This window comes from Manacus vitellinus, unplaced genomic scaffold, assembly GCF_001715985.3.
Source record: "Manacus vitellinus isolate BGI_N305 unplaced genomic scaffold, ASM171598v3 scaffold_10_pilon, whole genome shotgun sequence".
NCBI lineage: Eukaryota > Metazoa > Chordata > Aves > Passeriformes > Pipridae > Manacus > Manacus vitellinus.
Window position 1 is genome coordinate 2749132 of NW_021938838.1, and position 25380 is coordinate 2774511.

A 25380-nucleotide genomic window follows, 5' to 3' on the forward strand; every position below is an offset into this window, starting at 1 on the left:
GACGGCACTATTAGTGCCCATTATTTAAAATCTCCCTTGATTAAACTATTAGTGCCAGCGGAGGGGTGCAATTTGCATATGATTAGCGCCTCTGCTCAGTGCAGAGCCCGTGGGCTCTCCCTCCCCCACTGCCAGCCAGAGGGAAAACGAAAAAACGAGGAGCGACCTGGATTTGTGCGGAATTAAACCAAATTCAGTATTTCCTTGTGCCTGGACCTGGGAAGAGCACTAGCACTGACAGCAAGGCTGGAAAAGATCCCCCTGGGGAAGAGGTTTCAGGTGTGATCCTGCTTTGCTCCAGGCAGGGATCAGGGAAGCTTTTACCCCAACATCTCCTACCATGCAGGTGCTGATGGCCAAGCTGAGCAGTTTTGGCCAGCAAAACCCAGGGGCCAGATCTGCCATCCTCCATGGGCAGCCTGCTGCCACGGGGACCCAAGGGAGCTCTATCTTGCAGACTTCAGATGCTCTTCACACCCCTAAGAGGACACCCCGGTCACCGCTGGCAATGCTGGACCCACGGCTGCAGCCCACAGCGAAGGGGAAGACACAAAATCCAGCTCAGGCTTTGCATTCCCCTGCCCAAAGCCGTCAGGATTCCCAACCCACCGTGGAATCTCATGGACTTACGGATGCAGTTTCCTGTTGGGTGGCTTGAGCTGCGAAGCGAGCCACGTGGTTGATGATGGGGGAGAAGTTGGTGGGTCCATAGAAGCGGATGTGGGGCAGGCAGGCTGAGTACGCTTGGACAATGCCCTCCACACCTCCAGGGAAAGCAGAGAAGCCAGGCATTACAATGCATCACAGCTCAGGACCACAGCAAGTCCAACTAGGAATCATCCTCTCATGCTGTCATGGAGCTCCATCACCCCCCCAGCTCCCTGCCTCCAACTCATCCAGCTCCACTTCAGTCATTTTGTAGTGAGTTTTCAGACCTTCTGGGGTAGGGAAGACCTTGTAGTGCCCACAGTCAATGAAGGCATTCCTTTGATTCTTAAAAAATCTCAGAATCGGCCAAAGAGGAGGAGCAAAAAAAAAGCAACTCCTGGTCTCTGAACATAACCAAAAAAACAGATAGAGATAAAAAAATCCCAAAAACTGGACATAAAAAAATCCCTAAAACAGTGAAGAAGAGAAGCAAAACAGCCCTCTGAGCTCCCAAACTTCTGCCACAGCAGAACAGGGCATATGGTTGGTCTCCTGAAAGGATGCATGCGTGTGTGATCCAAAAATGACCAATTCCACAATTAATCAGGTAATCATCAGTCCTTTGGAAAGGACCTGTCACTAATAAGAGCTGCAGGATGGTGGCTTCTGCACCCCATAGTGCCTGCAATACATCAGATCCAGTGAATGCTTTGTAGCTGCTGGAGAGGGACTGAACAAATCAGAGGCAGCAGAAAAGCAGATGTTCACAGACAGCTTTCATGAACCAGCCAGCAAGGTTTGGAGGCCCATCTTGCTGGGGTAAGATGACTTTTGGAGTCCACAGTAGCCCTTATCACTCAGGATCTGAGCAGTCCTTCAGCCACCACAGTGAGCAGCTCTCAGCTGCTTAAATGAAGTGTTCAGTCTGAATTCCCCATCTGCCAAACAGGCCCTGTGTTTCTTGCAGCCTTGCTGGAGGAGCAGACGGCTGGTAGGACACACCAGACATCAGAGCGAAGGCGGATTTTACACCGTCTGAATCCAGTTGCATTTTACCCTGGGCCTTCCTACACACCCCCAAATTTTCTCTGCTTTCCTCTGAGCGTGCCATTAGTTTGTCATCTGCTTCACTGTTCATGTCTGCCTCTGAACAGACCTTGAAACATCCCCAAAATCACAGAATCATGGAATGGTTTGGGTTGGAAGGGACCTTAGAGATCATCTAGTTCCAACCACCCTGCCATGGGTAGTGATGCCACCCACTAGATCAGGTTGCCCAGGGCCCCATCCAACCCAGCCTTGAACACTTTCAGGGATGAAGATGCTAATGAAGAAATGCAGAGGAAGGACAGAAGGCACTGAAGGCATCTAAGGAGTCCTATAGACCTGGCAGATGCTTACCTGAACAGAAGGGGTTCCTGGGATTGAAGTTAATGGCAAACTCATGGGATACCTGTGGAGAAGAACAGACCCAAATTAACTTGGATGGCCAATGCAGTGCAGGCCGTTCACTATCAGTTTAGCAGATGCTGCAGAGCTGTTTTAGGTCTGATGCTTTGAGCACCAAAGGTGATGATTTGAGCTTTCAGGCCACCAGCTCAAGGGCTCTGGGACAAAAAAGCTCCCGCCCTGTTCGTGCCAGAGTTACAAAACAAGGATATTGTCTCCCTCTCGGAAGGGTGGAGGTTTGCTGAGCTTTCCAGCATGGGAATCGCTCCGGGACACGCGTGTTCACAACACTGGCACGACGACTGTCCTCTGGAGCTCTGTCTGAAGCAAAAGTCCTCCCGAGGCTGCAAACGCAGCGCGCGTCTGATTCAGACTTTCCAATTACACTGGGCATTGTGTCGAAAGCAGCAGAAGCTATTTTTTGCAGGAGGCTGTGGGGTGGGAAATTGCAACCAAACAAAAGTAAAGTCAACCAGAAGTCCTCCCCCCCGTTGCTGCGAAGCTGATGTGCTGCCGGGCCGGCGAACTGCTCAGGTCTCTCCGTTCCTGTTGAGCACGAACCAGTAACACCCACAGGCACCAGGCTAGAGGCAGCCTGACATGCATGACTGTGCTTTGCATACACCTTTCCTTGCAGAAGCCTCAATTTTGGGCAATACGCTCAAATTCAATTGATTTGCAGTTGTAACGGGCTCGCTTCCGTTTTTGGTTTTTTGTTGTTTTTTTTTTTTTTTACAAAACGTTCAAAATTCTGCCACACGAGTATTTATAGACAAGGCAAGCAGAAATATTTCCACGTTTTGCCCCGCAAAATAGGGGTTTCTCTTTCTTTTAAGCAACAACAAAATGGTTTGAAGCTGTATTCCTCACTGTCTACAGAGCAGACCCCCTACGTGCACAAGTGTTGAAAAACCTCCTCTGGAGTTTTTATGGATTTTACATATATATGTAAATATGGGTTTTACATATATATATTTATATCCACTAAAAAAATTCAACAAGATGGCTTCAAAATAACAAAAAAAAATTTTAAAAAAGGATCTTATTCCCTATTCAGCTTTTACTTTGAAAACAGTTTCTGCAGAGTCCAGTTAAATGTACATGGAGCATCTACAGGTGTCACACACACAGTGAGAAACTCTTTCAAGCCACCCTAAAGGGTGAGACCAACCCCACAGAGGGTTCTCTGCCATCTCCCCAAGGAATCACACCCCTGCTGTGACTCAGTTTCTTTCTCTCTCTCTCTCTCTCTCTCTCTCTCTCTCTCTCTCTCTCTCTATATATATATATATATATATATATATATATATATGTATATATAAAGGCAAAAGGATGGAAATATATTGGGGGTTGCACATCAGTTGGAGCCCCCAGCTTCCTTTGGCTGACTCCCTCTCCCAAACTCAGGTGACTGGTGGGGCTCCCACATGAAGCATCCCCCTCTCCACTGCTGCCTTGCCTTTGCTCATCCCTCAGAAACCATAACCCATCTGCTTCCCTCTCCTGTTCCCTACTGGGAAACCACTCGAGGCTCTCTACAGAGCTGTTACATGGCAAGATGTTCTTTGACATTTCCAACGAGACTTTTGTGTGCAAAACATCTCGCTCCGACGGGCGCCTGAGAAGCGTTGGGGGAGCCATGGCAACGGGAGCACAAAGCACCCTTTGCACCACTCGTGTCTCCAGACAACCTTCACTCGGGTCTGGGGGTCCCTGCTATCTGCCCCTGCCCTCACACAGGGCATGGGTTTTCATGGACAACTGCTGCTTTGGCTTTGAAATTACCCAGAGAGCCTTGGTGGCCAAAAAGTCTTTAATGAGTGAGCAGAGCTGGTGATGCCCAGAGCCCGCGGGCTGGGCGAGCTGGGGAGGGGTGAAGGCCCAAGTGGTGTGGGGTGATGCACCAGGGATGGCCCCACTGCTGACATGACACAGCTGATGGGTCACTCTTGGTGTTAGGGTGGGTGACCTTTAGGCACAGGCCAAACACTTGGGGAGGGAGAAGCTGCTCCCCACTGGGGTTTGTTTGGGTTTAGACATCATTCCAGGGGAAAACAAGGTGTTTTTTCCAGCAATATTTACAGAGTATCTGCAGGCCCATGGGAAGCTGCAGGAGGCCCCCAGCCAGCATCCTGAACCCAGTACCGGCCTCCAGCCTTGCTGGAAGGGCCCTTTCCAGCCCAGCAATGCCCTTCCCATGGTCACTGACCTGCACACACGGACAGCAGAACAGGATGCTTGCCATGACAATTCATCCACTCCCCAGCAGCCCGAGCTGCTGTACCCTTTCCATCCCCACTGCATTTTCCATTTCTATTCTTCCCCTCAAGTAATAAATCCCTGGTGACAGCTAGCTCTTGGACCTTGGAAGCTGCCTACCTAGATTTTCCCACCAAAAGTGGTGAAGTGACAGACCAGAGACATTTGCTGGCCAAGGAGGGAATGAATCAGCTCCAAAGTGCACATGGAGGGATCTCCTCCTGTGGTTGGCAAACAGAGAGAGCTCCCACTTGAGTCACATGAATTTTGGCTGCCGGGAGAGCAGAGAAAAGCACAAAGCTGGAGCGGGCAGGACATCCCCAGCCACAAGGGCTGGCAGAGATGAGCTTCCCAGCCCGATTCCCAGCTGCTTGTGACTTACGTGCCCCGCTGCGCTCAGCCCAGGGCACAGCTCCCCTCCCAGGGAACACAAAGGGCTCACTGAGGTTCAACCCCAGCCTGAAGCTGGGAACGCCTCAAAACCAGTGAGCAGAAAGAAAACGCACATGAAGGGCGTGAGCGAAGAGCAGTCAAAAGACCCAGCCAGTAATTAAGGATGGTGGTGGTGTCCTGGCACATTGTCTCAGCCATGAGATGTTGTTCCCCATCCGGCAGCCAGGCTGCGGGAGCAGCTCTGTACCCTGCCCTCTGGATGAGCAGAATGCTCAGCTCAGCCCCTGCAGGACCAGGGTGCCTTTAACCAACCTCTCCTGCATCTAATCCCAACCACAGATCGGGGTGGATTTTTGGGAAAGCTTCTCTGCTCCAGTCCTTGCAGGTTCTGCCTGTGCAACATCCCATTGAGGCTCCCCAGCTCCCAGCCCCCTTCCAGACACTGCTGCCGTCTGACACATTCATCCAGGGGCCTTTTCCCTTCCGCAGAACTGTTCCTGCCTCCTGCCAGGAAAATGAATCAACGCCTGGCTCTGCCCATTAATGCCAGGGAGCTGCTGCATTCATGCCAACATAGAAGGGAGGAACCGGCTGCTCGTGCCCCATCCTTGCCTTGTTGCCCACCCACACTGCCACATCTCACCCCTCTCTGGCTGAGATCCCACATCCACCCATTCCCCCTCTGCCCAACAGCATTTCCCAGACCAAACCCCAGCAGCTCCTGCCCAGGCAATATAAAGACAATCCCATCCCAAACACACAGGTGGCCACAACAGTTTACCTTCCAGTCCGGTGGGAGTTGGGCACCGAATCCCAGAGCAGGAAACATCTTGTCTCTAGAGAGAAGGAGGAAAACATATGGCTGTATTGACACACATGAAGCAGACTTGTACAGCTTCTCCCAAAACATACAGTGCCTTTAAAAATCATGGGAGCTGAACAGAGAGAAAAGATATTCCCCTTTGGCTTTTGGTCTTTAGAGATAAAAGAGTCCAGCTTTGCTCTGTTTCCCACAGGGATCAGGAGCATTCTCTTGCCCAAACACCTAAGTCTTCTGCAGTTTTGTAACCCTGGAGGATTTTTAAAAATAAACTACCCATTTTGGACACAAAAAGCCATCACAGCAAGAGCAACAGATTTCTGTTTTGTTTACTCTACTGATGTCTGAGATTATATTTTTCTGATATTTTCTCCACCCCTCAGGGTGTCTGAGGAACGAGGCAGCCTGGGGCCACAGCTCTGATGGGAAACACCAGCGAGCTGAGGGCATCTGCCAGCTGCTCCCAGCAGAGGATGCTCCATCTCTGCTAATGCTCCTGTCTCTCCACAGAGGCACTGGGGAGAGGAGAAAGCCTGTCCCGACCCTCTCCTGCATCCCAATGTGTAAGGCAAATAATACCTTTAAAGCATTATTTAGTCCCGGTTTTGCAGACACAAAGAGATCAAGGCAGATGCACCCCAGCAGGCCCTTGAGGAGCCAGGGAAACATCTCCAAAATGCCTCCTTCTGGAGGCAGAAGGGCTTGGTGCTTACGAGTCATAGTCCTGGATGATCTGGCCGACAGCCCAGATAGCTGACAAGTACTCATTTGTCCCCAAGGGGTTGATGTAGTGCAAAGAGGAGGGTTCTTGTGGGTTCCCATTGGAAGCTGTGAAGTCAATCCCAACCTGGGGGACAAGAGAGAAGCACAGAACCATCCTCTGTTAGTAGGTACCACCACAGACCTGGCCACTGAGCCTCCATTGCCTTTGAGGCCCACACACTGTTCTGTCAAAACCTAAACCTCAAACTTTTGAAAAAGTTTAACAAAACCCATCTCTTCACCTTCCCTACGAAAAGCTGATTAAATACAGCAGGTAGTTATTCACTCTTACATCTCCATTTTTCATCAGGAAGCATCACATAAAGTGTCTTGAAGCAGTCCCTGCTCCTGGAACCAGCCACAACCACCTCCAGCTCAGGGCTCTTGCTGCCCATCTCCCAGATACTCTGGGGCTGAGTAGCCCCATGGACACCAAGGCAGCCAGGGCCACCCGGGTATTTGGATCTCAAGGTCTTTGACCAAAGAATCACAACCCTGAGCAGATCCTTTCCCTGCAGCAGAAAGATCTGCTCGTCGTCAGGCTTCCCCGGGGACCAATATATGCTGAGCTCTCAGGGGACTCTGTCAGCAAGGCACTCATTTTTCTTCCTCCTCAATTAGGCTTTCTATTTAAAGGCATTTGTAGAAATGCCTATCTCAGGCCCAGTTAAATCTGGTCAGAAGAGGCGAGATGCTGAGCCACCCGATTCGATGTGACTGGGAAGGAAGAGCTGGGAAGAGGCGAGCGGGCGGCGTGACTGCGCCCGCCTTGTTTGCTTAGCAAAGAGGCAAAACCCAAAATAACCCCACTGCCTAAATTGAGCTCAGGGATTTCACGAGGGATTTTGCTCCGTATCCGTAATGGGAGAGGACGAGCGGCAGTTTGGCTGAGAAGGGACCTTGGCCTGTCCGGGGCAAGAAGACATCACAGCCCAGGATGTGTCACCGCCCTGTGCCAGTGTGGCTGGTAAAACAGGCGTGGCAGGACAAGGGGACATGTTTTTAAACTGGGAGAGGGTGGGTTTGGATTTGGAGAAATGTATGGTGAGGGTAGGAAGACACTGGGACAGGTTGTCCCAGAGAAGCCGTTGATGCCCCATCCCTGGAAGTGTCCAAGGCCAGGTTGGATGGGGCTTGGAGCAACCTGGTCTAATGGAAGGTGTCCCTGCCCAGGGCAGTGGGGTTGGATGGATGGTTTTTAAAGATTCCTTCCAACCCAAACCATCCTATGGTTCTGTGAAATCCCAATTTCTTCATCAAGCAACTGTATGGCCTCACCAACATGCCTGTCACCACTGTGACACTCTAACACACCCATGCTCTGCTCCTGCCAAGCCACCATGGTCAGACAGCAAGGGGGAAACTGAGGCCCGGGATGGGGGCTCAGAGGAGTCACACGGGTGGGTGCCCTGCTTGTGCAAGCAGTGCCACCAAGAGCAGCACTGGGGCAACAGATCTGAGAGGGACACAGCTGCCCTGCCTCTGACACGAGGCAAGCGGCCCGGCACAACACCCCTCTTCCTGTGGCTTCAGCCCTTCTGTCCCCCCTGGGAGGACACCAGTGGCCTTTCCAAATTGCAGGGGTGCGTGTGGCAGCGTCCTCCTCCCAGCTCAGGTGTTCCTGCAGCGTTGCACCCGTTGGAAACACGCCCAGGGTTTTGGACCAAAGATGCCTGGGGAGGAGGAGGAGCCCTCCAATAACTGGCAGATCTTTAGATGGGGGGAAGATTTCTGCATTCAAACCTAATTCATGCGAAGGCTCCGTGCTACCAATAAACTCACTGATTTTCTCTTGTATTCACTCTCCAGCACCAAGACCAAAGCACACAGAGGCAGAACGGCACACAAAAAGCTCTCCCAATCGTTCCTGTTCCTATGGCAACTCTTCCTCCTCCTCCTACTCTTCCCCCATCATGTTTTCAGATAAAACAACAAAATACAAACTGAACTAACTGCGAGTGCCTGCAGCTCTCTGGATACTGCACCAGGAAAGTTTGCAGAAATTGAGAACCCCACTTCTGCATTGTGGTGGTTTTGCTTGGGGTTGTCATGTCCTTGGTTAGTCACTCCTGACAAGCTGTGGTCCAGCTTGAAAGAAGGTAGAAATGCCAGTAAAAAGGCTGAAAAGCATCTGTTTAACAGCTTAAAGCCTCTCAGCTGGATTCAAAAGGAGAATTCCCATAAAAAAATGAGGGTGGTTAAAGCCTGAGATGGGGGGAGAAGTCAGTGACATTTTGTGAAGAGTCAGAAGGTCTTTGTATGAGCCTGACCTTCAACCAAAGTGCAAACAAGCTCCCTCCTCTCCTGAGCATCACAGTAATGACCCCCAAACCCACATGGTTTAACAGCAAAACGTGGCAGCTCATCATTGCCTTGAGAAGCCACCCCAAGCCGGTGCCAAATCTCATGCAGAACCTCCCTCCCCAGTTCTGACCATTACTTGCATGTTACTTCTACTGGGAAAAGAGAAGCAAAAGTCCTTACAGTAAACATCAGTTGGCAGCCTCCCAGGATGTAGTCCAGGAAGGAGAAATCTCTGGTTATCTGAAAGAAACACCAACAAAATAGTGTTTCAGCAACTGTCATCATTGCAGAACAGAACAAATAAATGCACAGAAACTGCCCAGGCCTGCAGTCACTGCCAGTTTGGGCCTCTGGGGACTTTTGGACATGAGGAGAGCAACGGGGAGAACCATTTTAGTCTCCTACAGCAGCATTTTGGTGCTACACAAATTGCATGCATTTTATTCAGGCCATGCAGGGCCTGTGCTTGGAAACACAAAGGAGGCAGAGGCAGAAGGGATGGGGGAAGCCTGGGAAGACCCAAGCTCGGCTGGGGGCTGAAGGAAACATCTCAGCAACATACTCACTTTGCAGGACTTGACAATGATGATCCCAGAGTTCTTGTAATTCTTTTTCTTCTTTTGCTTTTTGGGGTTAATGCACTCTAGCTCGAGCTGTAACACACGAGACAGACCCTGGTGTGAGGGCAGTGTTGGGCTGTGCCACGTGGCTGCATTTGCCACCAGTGGCCATGTCCTGCAGGCACCCACCCTCCAGTGCTGAAGAGGAAGATTTTATTGTCAGGCTGTAGGTGGCAAATTCAGAGGAAAAACAGGCTCAATGCCTGCCTCTGGCACCATCAGCTTGCACAGTTCTAGACAGGGCACTTTCATGCCTTTGTACTTCAGTTTTCCCAGACAGAAAACTCAATGCAACAACACACATGATGTGTTACACATCCCCCCACACCTTGGCCAAAATCTGCTCTTGTACTGAAATCCCAGTGAAGACAGCAGTGCAAAGCCCTGCTATCCAGGAGATTTTACAACATACCTTCAATCAGATGGCATCTGCCAAGGCTTGTGGCCAGCACCTCAGGGGGAAGATGGGGACACCTTTGGCACAAAGTTGGTATGGAGCTGCATGGGAGCTGCACTCCTGGGGATCAGACTGTCCCTGTTGCAGATCCAGCCCCAGCAGCATGTCACATCCCCTTCTGGCCCCCCAAACCACAGGGCACCCCCCAAATCATGGGTGCTGCTTCAGACATCTCAGCAGAGCCTGATTTTCAGCCAAGTCTGCCTTAGCACTCTCTCTAGCTCAAATGTTTTAGCTACACTCATGGTCTGGGTCACTCATGGTGTGGGTGGAAGGAGAAAAGATTTTGGGCTTGGCTTCTTCTAGGCACAGGTTGAGCATCTCAGTGCAAGTACCAAAGTCCACCACCAGCCCCAAGGAGCCCCTTCCTCATTCTTCCCCAAAATCATGTCAGCACTTACTGGAGAGGCATCTTGGGCTTCACACAACTTGGACACTGAGGTCTGAAACTCCCCGATGAAGTCGTGTCCCCCATCACTGTCGTAGTCATAACATATCACCTGGGGTGGAAGGAGCACAAACCAGCCTCAGACCTGCTGAAGTCCCCAACCTCCCCAAACAAGGTGGGTTTTGTTGGTTTTGGGGGTGGTTCTCTTTGGTTTGTTGTTTTTTTAACAAGCCATCCATGGGGGTTCAGGTGTTCAATGATCAATCCCAGAGCTGACCCCCACAAAACAAACCAAAGGGCCCCCATTACCTTTATCAGCTTCTCCACATCTCCATCACACAGTGACACCAAAGGCACAGTGAACGGCTTCCAGACAGGGTCCAGTGTGTACTTGATCACCTAGGGGGTGGGAGCAGAGGGATGCTGTTACAACAGGCACATCCACAGGTGGAGATCAGCACAAAGCAGGGACAGGTCTCTGAGAGCAATCCGGGACCAGGTTCCCGGTGGGGCAGGCCAGCAAAGCTGCAGAAAGCCCAGTCTCAGCCCTCTCCTGCCTCCATAAATGAGAGACACAGCAGCTCCTCCCTCTCAGGCTGCAGCACGTGTGAGTTACAAGAGGCTTGTTTTCATAGCACTGGATGATTTATCCATTCCCAGGGGCAATTAAACAAACCTGCCCGAGGGAACAGCTGCGGCACACTGGGCAGCATGGGCACAGCCATGCCCAGAGCATGGGCACAGCCACTCACCCCACAACTTCAAGGCCAGTAGCTACTATTTATGCCCTCTGCATCCCATTGCTTGCACCCTACTCATTGCTTACCCCCTCCCCAGCACCCCAGCACAGCCTACATCCATCTGGGATCTGACCACGAAGACAAGGGAGCAGCAGGATGCTGCAACCAGCCCTGGAAAGCCAAAACAGCCCTGGGCACATCGAGCTCTCTTGTCTCATCTGTGTAACATCTGCTGCCTGAGCTGGAGAAATATTAATTGATGCTTTTTGACATTTCCTGAGAGAATGCAACCGCTTGTTGGAAATCTCAGCAAACGCTAGCAGGCTCCGGGCACAGGCTGCCTGCATCAGAGGTGAGGGCAGGGCAGGCAAAGACCCTCTTCCACAAAGGTGTAGTGCTCAAAAAGAGAGATTCACGTGAATTTGAGGAGAGTCGGACACAGGCAGCGGGTTAACCCTTCTCTGTGCAGGGCAAACACAAGGGATATCTGGCGTGGAGGAACCTTGGATCTTTGCAGCTGGAGCAGTAGTAGCTCAGAGCAGCGAGGAGGAGATTCCATGGCTGCTGCCACGGGCAAACAGCTGCGTGGGACCTGGAACGGGCGTCTTGTTTGACAGACAAACTCTTACAGGAGACCGGGGGATACCCTGACACTGTTTGGTTGGATTTGTAAACACCTCCTCCAGGAGCCTGGAAGAGAAAGGGGAGCCCACTCATCCCAGGGTGCTCCCCACAGGCTGCCAGCTGCCAGGTCCCCAGGGAGGGTGGGGAAGGATCTATCCCACGGCACCCAGCTGGGCATTCACACTTGTGCTTAAATAATAATGAGCACACTTATCCTGCCCTGCCAGACAGCTCTTCTCTGGCAGCAGAAATGCCAGCATCAGACTGAGAGCTGGTTGTATTCCTGCATGGAAAAGCTGCAAGGGTGGGGAATGTTATTTCTTTGTATCCAGCCCCAGAACACAAAGATGGTCATAGAATCACAGAATGATTTGGGTTGGGAGGGACTCTGGAGATAATCCAGTTTCAACCCCCCGCCAGGGGCAGGGACACCTTCCACTAGGTCAGGTTGCTCCAAGTCTTGTCCAGCCTGGCCTTGAACACTTCCAGGGATGGGTTGCCTAGTATGGGATTCCTCTGAGGGCAGTGGGATGCATTCAGGGTTGGTAAGGAGGAGGCTGTTAGAACACCCATTACTTGAAAGAAGACTTGGCTAGACCCTGATCCAGTGAAACAGGACAAGGGAGGAGCTGGGCAGCAAGCCAGAGGAAACACCAGTATATACATCTGCTCCCCACAAACCTGACATGTTTATAGAGATCCCAGTGATGGCTGGTGCACAGTTACCTTCCCAATTTCCAGACCTCCCAGGAGGAAGGGCTGGAGGTCACTCCAAATCCCCCTGTCTGAGAAACGTGTCTCGCTGAGTCAAAGCCCAGCTTCCCACATTAAAACAGGAGGAAACAACCAAACAACATCGCAGCCTGCTCCCACAGAAACATGGGAGAAATATTAAGGCTGATATGAATTAAATATGCATGGAAAGGTGTGTGGGAAAGCACCAAAAAATAAACAGCAGAGCTGGGATTGTAAGGTAGGCCCATTTCGGCACCACAGGACACAGGGTGTTACTCACATCCTGGTGCTCAGGTGGGTGTGCAAGTGAGGGAAACACTCCTGGACTTTGCACAGCAGTGGTAAAACCCAACTCTGTAAATAAACACCAGTCTCTCCTTCCACCTGAGCTCATCCTGTGTTTTGTTGCAGCAGTTTGCTGCAGTGGGACAAGGGGCTCCTTAACCAAGCCTTGAAGGGACAACAACAGGGATGGGAAAAAGGGGGTGTGAGGTGGGTGTGATGGAGCCCTCTTCCTCTGCCACAGAGGCTGCTGTGAGCATCCCCCCTCCTCTTTCTTCCAGCTGCCAGGAGCTACGTGCAAACAAAGAAAGCCTTGAAACAAGCTTTGAGGAAGGGGAAAAAAGCAGTTAAAAAGTACATATCAATGCAATGTTAAAGCAGAAGCCTCCTGTTTCTCCCTGCCCATCCTGTGCCTGGTATTTGTAACATCACTGGCTTTAACAGCTTGAGAACACAACTAGAGGGAGCTGAGATCAAAATATCACAGCAAGTATCAATGGGGGAGAGGGAGGGGTCAGCTGGCCCTGATCAAACCCACAGGGACCCTGGTACAGGTCTCTGCTTCCTTGGCTGTGGCTCTGACTCCACGAGACACGAGGCCCAGTGCTCATACACCGAAGTTGGAGGTGCCCAAGCATCCTCCCAGCTTAGGTGAAGGTCTGGCAAAAATTCATTTTAACCTTTCCTCACTGCCATTCCCTGGCCCACCTCCCACCACCTCTCTCCACCGTATCACAGAGTCACAGAACACGCTGAGTTGGAAGGGATCCACAGGGATCATCGAGTCCAACCCTGAGCCCTGCACAGGACAGCCCAAGAGTCACACCTTGTGCCTGAGAGTGTCATCCAAATGCTTCTTGAACTCTGTCAGGCTTGGTGCTGGGACCACTTCCTTGGGGAGCCTGTTCCAGTGCCCAACCACCCCTTGGGTGAAAAAACCTTTTACTAATATCCAACCTAAACCTCCCCTGAAACAATTTCAGGCCATTCCCATGGGTTCCCCAGCTCATCCCGATGCTCCTACAAGTGGAGGGAGAGAGGTCCAGGTCTCAGCCTCCGCCCAGGCTGAGCCTAGAGGTTGACAAGGGATAGAAGACATCTCCCTCTCTGCTTGTTAGGTACTGCAGTGGGTAGTACAGAAAAGATCTCAAGACTTTGCTGTCCTCAGTAAATCCTCATCCACTGGAGCCCAGTAGCCTCAGCTGGACACCAGGAAGAGAGCCTGAAATCCCTGGATCCCACCCTGCTTTATAGGTGACTGATGAGACAATGCCAGGAAGGGCAAGAGGAGATGCTGTAAGGATGAGGGTGTCTCAGCAGCTCGGGTTAGAGTTTTGCTCACCTCTGTTCTGTGAACCAGCATCCACTTCCCATCGTCACCTGGTTTATGGAACTCCAAGAAGGGGTCTGACTTCCCAAAAAGGTCCTGGGGGGAGAAGAAACAGGCTGGGTTACATGGTATTCTGCAAGCAGAAACAGCTGGTCCAAGAGACATCTTTCCCTGGCCGTGCCAACCATGCAGATACCCTCATGGCACCAGCTCAAGCACACTGGCAAACAGCAGCACCCGAGGGCAGCATCCTACCCACCTCCCTGTCCTGATCCTGAGAATCCCCTTGATTTCCACACCACATGTGCTGACATGTGCTGATGTGGAGGGCGTGTTGGCACCCCAGCCCATGCCTGTGGGATTTGCCAGCGGGTGCCCAGTACCCAGCAAGCTCTCTGGACACAGATGCCACAGAAAACAACCCCAGCTGGGAGGCAGCTGCGTTTGGGCTTGGAAAAACATCCGAAGCTTCAAAGGAAAAACAGAATTATGAAGTGCACGAGTGTCTTGGGGGAAAAGAGAAAAAAATCCACCCTCCTACACATGGCAGTAAAGCAGAAGCAAAGGAAATCTTTAAGGAGCGAGCTGCCCTGGTGTTGACAGAGATCACGTAACACCCTGTGAGATATGCAGCCCTGAGTCAGTGAGTGCTGCCTTTCCTGCCAGCGTCTCCTCAGATAATCTCCTGATAAAGGGCTGCTGCTTTATGAGAAATATGTACACACACACACACACAGACATCCCTGCTGGGTGTTGGCACGGGGGCTGCTTTGGCACCCGCAGCCCGGGCAGCGCCGGTGGCACCGACACGGAAACTCCAGCTTTTCCAAGCAGAGCTTCATTCCCATTCAGAAAAACTAAGAGGTAGCTAACAAGAAACCAAGCCCCAAATGCTCCAGGTGATTTACTGAGAGCTCGAGTCACTTCAGTTGCGTTTTCCTCCTAGAGGAAAATGGGTGCCTGAGTCCTGCGAAGAGCTGGAGGAACTTCTTATGGGTTTGAACAGGAGCTTTCTGGGCTTACAAGTGATGCAGTGGGGATGTGAGGGGCTGTGCATGGAGAAGGAGGAGGAGGAAGCACAGACACTCCAGGACCTCGTGTCCACAGCCAGCCCAGGAGGTGACAGCTGGGATGGACACGGGCTCTTAGTGATGCCCCAGCAGAAAATCCATCAACATTTCTATTTAATCCTGTTTCCAAAGCCAGTCAGAAAAGTCAATCACTGCAAAGTGTTTTGGCTTGGAGAAACTATAAACTGCTTCAGTCAAAATTCTTCTGCCAGAGGAGCAGGCCATAAGGGCTCACAGGGACACTGCCTGGTGAGATGAGACTATTTTTCTCCTACCCTTTTTCACACGTTTGTAGGAGAGAAAACCAAGCCATTCCTTCTGCAGTGTTACAGTTACGGCACAGCTCTGATCCTGCTCACCCACCACCTGGACTTGGCACTTTCAAGCTTCACAGATGGATTAAAGAACGCTTGGTGGGTACCTGACCTGCCCATGCTGGCTTAACCTCCAACACAAGGCGGTTTCATCAGCGCCAGCCCAGCGTGGGCTGGTGGAGGCTCCGGCTCCGATGGCAGTGGGGAGCTTTGAAGGATGTCTGCTGCCATCCCACATGGAGCAGCCCAGTTTGCAGGTCTGGTCAGCCCTGTTCTGCTCAAAGCGAGGTGGGAGATGCCTCCAAGCCACAGGATTGTGGGCTGCTATTTTAAAACATCAAAACCACAAACATCTCACCCCTGCAGACCTGGCAGGAGGTGGAAACTGAGCAACCAAAGGAGCTCGGCACACCAGATCCATCTGCAAACTTGTCCAAGTATCTAAACCACCCAAACTGGTCCTTGCACAACATGGACAAGGAGGGCTGAGGTGGCACTTCCAGCAGATACAGCTCCCCAGACCACAGCTTCCAGCACCAGTCCTGGCTTGCAGTGCTTGCTGTCTCCCAGCCATGCTGAAGCATCACTGTCCCCACAGCTGCAGTGGCACCAACAGCTCTGGGGCTGGGTTCACAGGGCTGGTCCCAGGTGGAAATACCTCCTCTTCTGCAAGATATTTTATCTTTCAACAGCTTTCCACCAAGAGCTGATCTGACAAAAGGTACAAGAGCCTCAGGCTGGATCTGCTGCTGACATGCTCCCGCTGTGCAGCTTCGGCATTTAAAGGCAGGTAGTGAGCTGTAGGTGTAGAGAATGGGCATGTAATGGGGAGGAGGACCTGCCTGCAGCCTCAGAGAGGTCCCAGCCTCAGGGTGACCATGGCAGAAGGAGATCCTGGGGGTAAGCACAGCTCCAGGCATAGCTGGTGGCAAGGGGTGCCCACAGCTTCAGCTCAGTATGTGCAGCAAGAGGATCCCATGGCCCCACCACACAATTCTGTGAGATCCAATCCCTTCCTATGATGTCTGAGCCTCCAGCCGTGCTCCTCAGCTCCATGCTGCATTGTACAGTAGGTTGTAACCCCCCAGGCTGCAAACTTAACCCTGGGGTTTTGTTGCTTATCCACTTCTCTGCTGTCTTTCCTAAGCTTAAATGAGTTTTACCCAGCTCCCGCCCTTGCATTCCATCCATGACCAATAATGACCCAAAAAATAGTGGTTTTCATCTAATTTCCTTGCTCAAGGACCATTTGAATTCACATCATGAAGGGACATGAGCATCCTTATGTCCATGAGCAGGACTTTGAGCACTGCAACACTACACTGTGTTATGGGAATTGGCAAAGTAACCTCACTAGTTCTTGCTGACAGCAGGCAGTCACTGAGGATGAGCTTTCTGTTGACCCTATTGATAACCTGGAGGGGGACCCAGAAAGAACAGGATTATTCACAGTCCTTATCCCAGTGTAACCAGGTAGATGCTGTATTTCTGTACCCTGACTATGATTTGAAGGGCAGCAGACCCACAGGTATCATATTATGAAATGGAGAGGATTTCTTAAATGGGGCATTTAGCTCCTTGCACTAGGCAAGGTAAGCAGGAGGGCAAGAAAATAGCCACTCCCAATAGGTGGGAAAAACACTCAGATAAACCAGACACCTATCCAGTTTGGATGTTGGGACTGGACAAACCACACCTCCTCCCCCAGCAAATACCCTTCTGCCTGGCTGCTTGCTTCACCCTGTTTTCAAACAAACTGAGGGCCATCCTGCCAATAACACAAGCTCTGGAGAGACTAGGAAGAAGGAAAAAATAATATTCCAATTGATTGCTTAGCAACAGCACTGGTTCAAGAGGAATAGCTCTGGTTGCCTGGTAAATGAGGTCAGAAGACGCCGTTCACAAAGGCTCACCAATTCCTGTGCATCACATCCAAAGTAAAACTCATGCATTACCTGCCTCCATGAGATCGACACTTATTCCTCAGAGAAGTCAGTCTGACACACAAGCAGATGTTTGCTCCATTTCCAGAGGGTCTGGAAGGACCTGGAGCTCTCAGCACATCTGAGATACAGGTTCAAGAGGCATCAAAACTTGCAGCTCCATCAGAAGGCACCTTCAAATGACTGAAGCAGTAAATCTGCTGTCTTTGAGCCATGCTAGTGCACAGATCCTGTGCCACATGGAATCTTTCCTCCTCCACACGTGTGGTGAAGCAAGCAGCACTGTGACAATGGGGAAACTGAGGCACAGATGTACCCAGCAGGCAGGGGCACCACCAGGACCTGAACCCTCCCAGCCTCTCCCTGATGCTTTCTCCAGTAGGACTGTTTTCTGTCACTGTTGCACCCAAAGCAGAGATTTCTTTAGATCCCAAGGACAGAGGTTTAACATCCCCCAGACACAGCTCCACTCACCTTTTTATCCAGTTTTCTGCCAGCCATGCTCAGAGTAATCACCCTGTTATCCGAGAGCTCCTGGGCAGCTATCTGAAAGACAAGGGAAGGCTGCGTTCATTTTTAGCATAAAAAAAAATGAAGCTTCTGGTAAAAAACTCATTCCCTCCCTTGAGTGTCACTCTGGAGCTGGTCTCACATGGCTTTTCTGCACCAGGGCTCATTCAGGATGTAGAGAAGCCTCCAAGGACTAAGCCAAGAGGAAGCAGAAGCCATATAAAAACCCTTGCCAGCAAGATGTGGCACCTCATCCGGCATGTCCCCAGCTGGGCATGGCAAATCACAGCTGTCCCATCCCTTAGGGGAGATGCTGGTGACACCAAGGACTCGAGCCATGTCTCTGCCCTACCACCTGATAAGAGGGTCCCAAGGATGAAGACTCCACCATTGCTCCCAAGGAGCTGCAGCAGGCAGGAGTGCAGCCTGGACTACTTCAGCTTAGACACTTTATTCACATACACTCCAGAAGGGAGCTGCCAACCACCAATGGGCCAGTTCTGTCTGGAATGTGGTCTAATGAGTCTCTTGGTATTTTAAGGGAACATTTATAACAAAACCCCACATTTATTCAGTTTTATTCCCAGCCGTTTCCTGAATCACTTGTCTTTTTTTTCCTGCGTCCTGCCCAAGCATCTGCTCCCCACCGCTCCCTTCCTCAGCTCCCCGGGGTGGGCTGAGCTGTTCCCCAGCATCCCTGGCTGCATCCTCCTCCTCCTCCTTGGGCAGGAGCTGGCACCAGAGCAGCCAGGAGCACGGCATGGACACTGTCCTTGTGCACAGTGCTCCCAAGTGCAGCTGTTTGCAGGCTCTCACGTGGGGCTGTCCTGCACTGGAGACACACGGCACCGTTACAGGCAAGGCTTTTAGAAAAACTTGCAGGACTCCAGGGGGCAATTTCCTGCAGAAGGTTATCAGCATTTAGGAGAGCCACAGAGTTGGCAGAGTCGAGGAGGCAGAGATGCAGCTTTTGCATCTGAGCAAGGGGACGAGCCACAGCTCCTGAAGAACCTTCCAGGCTTTCCCATGGCAGACATAACACTTTGGCCCACAGAGGATCCATTCACCACGTACAAAGCCTAGTTTTCCCCTCTGCTCCATGTAAAAGTCTCCTATTGCAAAGCCATGGCATCAGTTTTCTCTCCCACCTAGTCCTTGGTGTGTATGCACAGTCATCAAAGCTGGCAGGAGGAGGAGGAGCTGAAATTCGCCCTTTGCTGATCCCTACAAAAGCATGACCAGTTGGTATCCAGCGTTTCAGGGCTCACTGCAGGCTATGAAAAAGCCAGACTGTGCAGACAAGTCAGGAATGTCCTTGTGCTACCCTGCCACAGGTTGCAGGTGTCATCTTCTCTTGGACAGCATGGACAAAAACAACATCCCTACCTCTGCTTCTGGCAGAGGCGTGTGGCAAGATCCTGGGATTGACCTCTACAAACACAGGACTTTGCTTTGGGATCTTCCCCTCTCTTCACACTGAGGGACCCACACACAGTCCTGTTCATCCAGTCAAGGTTCTTCTGTTGCATTCACCCCTGTGTCATCTCAGTTAAGAAAATGGATAGTGGGGCAAAATTGAAGGGAATGGGGGTGACGAAGGCAGCCTTTGGTTCCAAACTCCATGTTCTGTACGGGTGAGTCCAAAGGTGAAGGCTGCTCCTGCAGTGGTGTCCATAGCCTGTGCTCCAGCACTGTGCCAAGCAGCAGGGAGAGGCATCCACCCCACACAAAACCCTGTTGCCATCACCTAGTCCAAGCCAGGGCAAAAAACACCAGATCAGAAAATGGTATCAGTTGTACAAAAAGAAGCAGGTGGTTCTGACCTTGGATGTTTAATGATGCATTAGTGACAGATCAGGACCTTCCTTTTTTTTTAAAGTGTGCAACCTTTGAACTTGACTGGAAACTTTTCACGTGGTACAGCTCTTCCCACACAAGCATTGGATGGGATGTTGAGAGCCTGTTCCTGTGGGATGGCACATGGCAGGCATCAGGTACTGCCTCTGAACTCCACTGCAGCTTTTCCTCTTGAATTTAAAGATTAATTGCAGCAGTTAAGAGAAAAGCATCTTCCTCTAGAGCAAACAGCAATGGAGATGCCCTTGCAGCCCCAGGTCCTGGGCTTTTAAATCTTTCCAGTGCATTTAAACCTGATGGAAGTTTAACTCCTTACTGGCCTTTTCTTCCACATCTTTGCAGCCCAGCTGCACATCTCACAAAACCCGTAACACAGCAGAGATCCAAAAATGATGGGAGCTGTGGCAGAAGGGAAACACACCTAAATTTAGTCTTTTCTTTTTTAAAAAGAACATCACTAAAGAGATCCTCAGCAGGAAGGCCACTGCCCGAAGGGGTCTGCATCGGATTCAGCGGCTGTTGCTATGAGAGTTGTTGCCATGGCACAGCTCCATCCTTATCCTACAAATAAAATCACCCATCCCTGGAAAAGGAATGAGCCCTCTTACCTCTCACTACACCAGAGAGGTCTGAGTAGGCGCCTTGTACCAGATAACAAACAACAGCAGCAGAGATTTACTTTGCACTTCTCCAGATTGAGGTTTTCCTTATTTCTGGGGCCGAGGTACAGGTTGAAGAAGTCACAGCACGGGACACCAGACAGACACTGAGCAAGATGGTCCCTGTCCCAAAAAAATCATCCTCTAAACAGACCAAAGTAGCCAAGAGAGCAGGAGGTAAAGGGAAAAACATTCACAAGATACAGCCCTGTCTCCTGGACCCCAGGTGAGCGTCCCTCATCCACCTTTACACACTCAGCAGGTAACATAAAGGAGTAACTGTACCGTTATCATCCCTTTCCCAGCTGGCTTCCCATTCCCCAGAAGGAGAGCCCGTGTTATTTTCTTGCTGGAGACGATCTAGAGAAACCAAAGAAAATAAAATCATGATCGTACAAGTGATCAAAAGCAGACTCATAAGCAACTGGTGTTAGTTGCTCGGGTTAGTTAATTCAGATTAAGCACTTGCGACAGTAGAAAAAAGGCACCACACCCAGGGGTGACCCTGAGAGTGGGAATATCACCCCAGCTCATGGGGTGCAGGGCAGCAGCTGCACAGTGCAGGGAAGTGATGGTCTGAGAGGCTGAAGCATCACTGCCCACTGAACCCAGGTTCCAGCTCTTTGGTGGAGGAGGTCAGTGGGACCTCACACAGACAGAGCTACTGCGATTTGTTCCCAGTAAAATCACCACTCAATCTGTCAAACTCCAGTTTAAGCACCTCTAACATGACCCTTGCCAGGAACTTGCTTGTAGGCCACGCTCCCACGGGTGGATCCTGATTACAAGCCGGATGCTCTCCCCCAGCATCATTCTGGACCCCGGGCACAGGGGTCAGCACCCCCAAAGGCATGCTCTCCCCTTCACTTCTGGTTTGTAAGAGGCCAGACAGGATGATCAGGGAGATGAGTTAAAGAGATTTTCCCCATCTCAGTGAGTTTCGGTCGCCTTCATTACAGGGGAACCTGTAATTTTTCCTCACGAGGCGCAGACCCACACATGGGGATACAGCAACCTGCTGGAACTACCTGTGCTCTGCTCCCATATCCAGTGGGTCCCCTTCAAGACTAGATAAGCTTTAAAGGTCCCTTCCAACCTAAAATATTCTGTGATCCTGTGATTTTTGCCATTTCAAAGCAAAAACCCTTTTCTGTTGTGGCGAGCCAGCCGTGTCCCGGTGCTTTTGATCCACGGGAATCACCAGCCAGTGTAACCAGATGTTTGTGCCACACTGTGTACAGGCAGCAGAAACTCCTCACAACCATGGCTAGCAGAAACCACAGACACCCTTCAGCCTGCAGTCTGATCCCTGTTACATTTCCTTTGGCCACAGAGGTCATTACAGGCCTGTGAATGATCCAACCATCCTTTTAAATCCTACCAGAGACCTCATTAGCTGCACTAAGCAATCTGTCTAATCTGACAGAGCTCCAGTGCAAACTCAAAATTGAAAAGTCAGATGCTCACTGTGCAGTCGCTGCTGCCCACAGCTGCCCCTTGCTTCTGAAAGCTCATGGAGACATCTCACCAGACAAATTCCAGCCACTAGAAAACCCACAGAGGGATGGTCGAACCCACAAGCCCCCATGCTCTGTTTCACCCCTCTCCTCCCCCCTGAGCACGTGCTACCCCTCCAGTCCACCTCTGCCCCACGACCAGGCTGTGCTGCAAGCCCACCCTGGCCACAGGGAGAGGAGGCTAAAAGGATTTCAGGGAAAAAAGGGAAAGGAAAAGATCCCTTCATTCCAAGCTGATGCCTCGTTTCAGACTAAATGTCACCAAGAAGCTGACACGGGAACCGCCGCGAAAACTGGGCACGCACAGAAGTTCTCTTTAGCAGAGTGGAAGTGCTGGCTCAGAAGTTCTGAGCTCTCTTCCCTCTGACAGACTAAGCCCACCAGCTGTGCCCAGAGACACAGCAGACAGTGATGCCACCACGGCAAAACAATCAGCTGTTCTGAGAGAGCCCTTGGAAGTGAAACCTGCCAACAGCTGCCCATCCCCGGCCTTGCCACAGCCCAGGAGGGTCTGTCCAGGCTCATGCTCTGATATAATCACCTTCCCAAACACCAGAAGTGTTGGGCTCTTCTGGGACACCCAACAAGCAGGAGGAGATGGGTTGGATTCCTCCACCTTCCTCCCCACTGCATAGGGATAACGTTCCTCTCCAGCACGCAGAGCCCTGGGCTGCTGCAGAGCCACATTTAGGAGCAGCAAGGTTTCAGCTCTGTTTCCTTACATCCATAAATTCTCTGCTTGCAGCTTCCACCAGGACCATGACCTTCCCAAGCAGCCCTGCTGAGCTGCCCCACATGGGAGCTGGCTGCGCTTCAGCAACAGCAAAACTAATGGTGAAGGATGGGTTTGGGCTAAACCACTGAACATGGGCCAGGGCTGTTGCCTGCACTGTCTCTTAAGTTCTGCAGGAGCAGAACTAGGTCATCACAGAGCACTTCCAAAATTCCAGACATTAAACTTCAAACTCTGTAAATGTCAGTGCTCTTCTAACACGTCAAGCTCTTGAGCTGGCAGCGGTGAAGTCACTTGTCCCACCTGCCACGTCCAGTCTGTGTAATACACAATCACCTTCATGAGCCTCCCTGAGCACCTTGGGCTGGCTCTCCATGCTGACACACCTATTACAGACCCTCCTTCCTCCCCATTCCCAGCACTGTAACAGCTTTTTCCCAGCCTCTGCGCTCGTGCCAGGTACCACAGCAGCCGGGAGCTGCCGGATGCTGCAAAAGAATGGAAAAAATCCCCCTCATTCTCTGCTTCTGAGTCAGAGGACAAAGACATTTGGAGAAGGTAGCTGCCAGCTTCTAACAGGGTCTGGGCTCACGAAGGAAAAGATCTTCCAAAGGCTTATAAATTGCATTGTGCCCTGGAAGCTTTTCCACAGGAAGAGCAGAAGACACATTCCGGCACATACATGCTCAAGCAGGAGAGATGATTTGCTACACAACAGCAATGGACAAAGCTTTCAGAAAGAGAAAAAACTGAGATAGAAGGGTAGACAGCAATGCATCCTAACTTTAAACACCTGGAAGTTTTTGTAAGCACAAATCCAACTGGTCATCAGGGCTCTTACTATAACCCATGGTGAGACACAGCTGCCTCCAGAAGCTTCCAGCTGATGTCTCTTTGCCAGCACCACCAGAAGCCCACACCATGACCAGCTTAGACCTGAGCAAGTAGACAACAGCCTTAATGTGGAACAGTTCAATCTCAACAGCTGAAGCGTGACAAGCGAATTAAATTAGTTTTGCCAGGAAGGACCCAGAAAAGTTTGCAGTAGATGGGAGCAGCAGCTGTAATTCCCACCCCGTCCCTGTGGCTGATGTGATCTGGGGTCCCTTTGCTGCAGGGCCCTCAGAGACTCACCATGCCCAGTGTGCAGGAGAACTCGCCCAGGAAGTCATGCTCATACAGCTGCGTGCTCGACTTGTCCTGGTCGAACAGGGCAAACTTGAGCTTCTGCACTTCTTCAAAGTGGTAGTCAATGACAAATTTCTTGGCAAAAGCTGGGTTGAGGTTGTTCACGGCTGTCTCTGTCCTGTCAAGCTGCAAAGAAAAAAGAAAAAGAAAAAAAAAAGAGGTGTTTAGGCACGTGGATCTTGCATCTTTGTCACTGCTCTCACACACCTCTGATTCTCAACCACACCCTCACAGCTGTAGTGCCAAACTTGTTTCTTTCAGGCTGTGCAGCCAGCAACAAGGACAAGCAAAACAAGAGGTGTCATGAGCCAGAACAGCAGCTCTCTAGCATTTCCCTCTAGATCTTCAACCAAAACATCCATGTGGGTTTTTTCTTTCTGGTCCTTCCATGGGAAAAAAAAAAAAAAAAAGAGAAAAGAGAAAAAAAATTCACCACAGGTCATTTTTCCTAGATTTCATCAGGCATTAGGAGAAACAAGAGACTGGAAGGACCCAGAAGACAAGACTTCAGTAGACATTGTCACCCTGAGCTATTGCAGGCAGGCTGGAGGAAATGATGTCTCTGATAGCTTGGAAGGGACAGGCACACAGAGGATGATGGAAATTGGAAGGTATGTGGGGAACCTGCCGTTGGAGGGGGAGCATTATGTTGGTCTGCAGCATCCCACAGCCAAGAGCAGAGATAAGAGTAGAGGAAACTTGGCAGGCAGCTGGTGGAAGCACGTGTTTACAACACAGCATGGCACAGGTGGACAGAAAGCCCTGTGTGAGCCAAAAAAAAAATAATCCTGGGGATAGCCACTCCAGAGATCCCAATATGCTGCCCTCCAGCAATGGAACTTTGGTTCCAGATCCCATAACTCACACCACAGGAGGGCTGGGAGGATGGCAATCCCAGCTGGGATCCCCACATGGGCTTGCACAGAGACAAACCCCCACAGTTTTAGCCAAAGTGTCAGAAAGTGGGAAAACTGGGAAACTGAGGCTGAGAAAAGCTGGTGTACTGACTTCTGGAAGTCAATGGCCAAGGAGAGTCTGAACATCAGGCCCCATAGTTCCCATCAGGTACCCTGAGAGGCACAAGAAAAGGGCAAGTTTGGAGCCCAACATGCAACATACCCTTATGAAGCTAAAAGGGACAGGAAGAATACATGCATTATAGACTGAGAGCTGAACAAGAAATGAACACCCACAGCTGAGGTGAAAAGTTTTCAGCACGCAAATCAAGCAGGAGCTTTGTCAGGAGAGCAGCTGTGGGTATTATGTTGATATCATTGTTCAGCCTGGAGAAGAGAAAACTCTGGGGGGACCTTAGAGCACCTTCCAGAGCCTAAAGGGGCTCCAAGAGAGCTGGAGAGGGAGGAATGGCTTCAAATTGACAAAGGGCAGGGTTAGGTCAGATATTGGGAAGAAATTCTTCCCTGTGAGGGTGGTGAGGCCCTGGCACAGAGAAGCTGTGGCTGCTCCATCCCTGGAAGTGTTCAAGGCCTGGTTGGATGGGGCTTCGAGCAACCTGACCTAGTAGACAGGCTATGAAAAGAGAAGCAAAGGTTTCTCCAGTGTGGTTTTATCTGAAGCTGCTGCCCTCGGTGCCTGGAAAGGCCATCCCTTCTGCCTGTGGGACAGCATGAAGCCTCTGGCCACGCCGTGGCCCCAGCTGGCATTCCACCTCATCTCACAGCCAGGACACCCAGTCGTGGGCAGGACTGAGCTGCCTGTGCATCCCAAGATGCCAGGGCAAGGCCTCTGCAGGAAGCAGCCCCCGTGCTGGCATCCCC

General features: G+C 51.1%; 1 protein-coding gene across 2 annotated transcripts in view; it reads right to left on the bottom strand.

Moving 5' to 3' along the window:
• The window catches only part of CPNE2 (copine 2), a 43041-nt gene that overhangs the window by 4186 nt on the left and 13475 nt on the right, over positions 1 to 25380 (bottom strand). For both annotated transcript variants that reach the window (XM_018083114.1, XM_008924195.2), the window contains exons 3-14: positions 23549 to 23728; positions 20450 to 20524; positions 17613 to 17684; positions 13824 to 13907; positions 10410 to 10499; positions 10114 to 10212; positions 9202 to 9288; positions 8816 to 8875; positions 6283 to 6416; positions 5531 to 5585; positions 2050 to 2101; positions 631 to 764 (exon numbers count right to left, since the gene is read on the bottom strand). In XM_018083114.1, the coding sequence (XP_017938603.1) occupies positions 631 to 764; positions 2050 to 2101; positions 5531 to 5585; positions 6283 to 6416; positions 8816 to 8875; positions 9202 to 9288; positions 10114 to 10212; positions 10410 to 10499; positions 13824 to 13907; positions 17613 to 17684; positions 20450 to 20524; positions 23549 to 23728 (1122 nt within the window). The remainder of the gene's footprint in view (positions 1 to 630; positions 765 to 2049; positions 2102 to 5530; positions 5586 to 6282; positions 6417 to 8815; positions 8876 to 9201; positions 9289 to 10113; positions 10213 to 10409; positions 10500 to 13823; positions 13908 to 17612; positions 17685 to 20449; positions 20525 to 23548; positions 23729 to 25380) is intronic.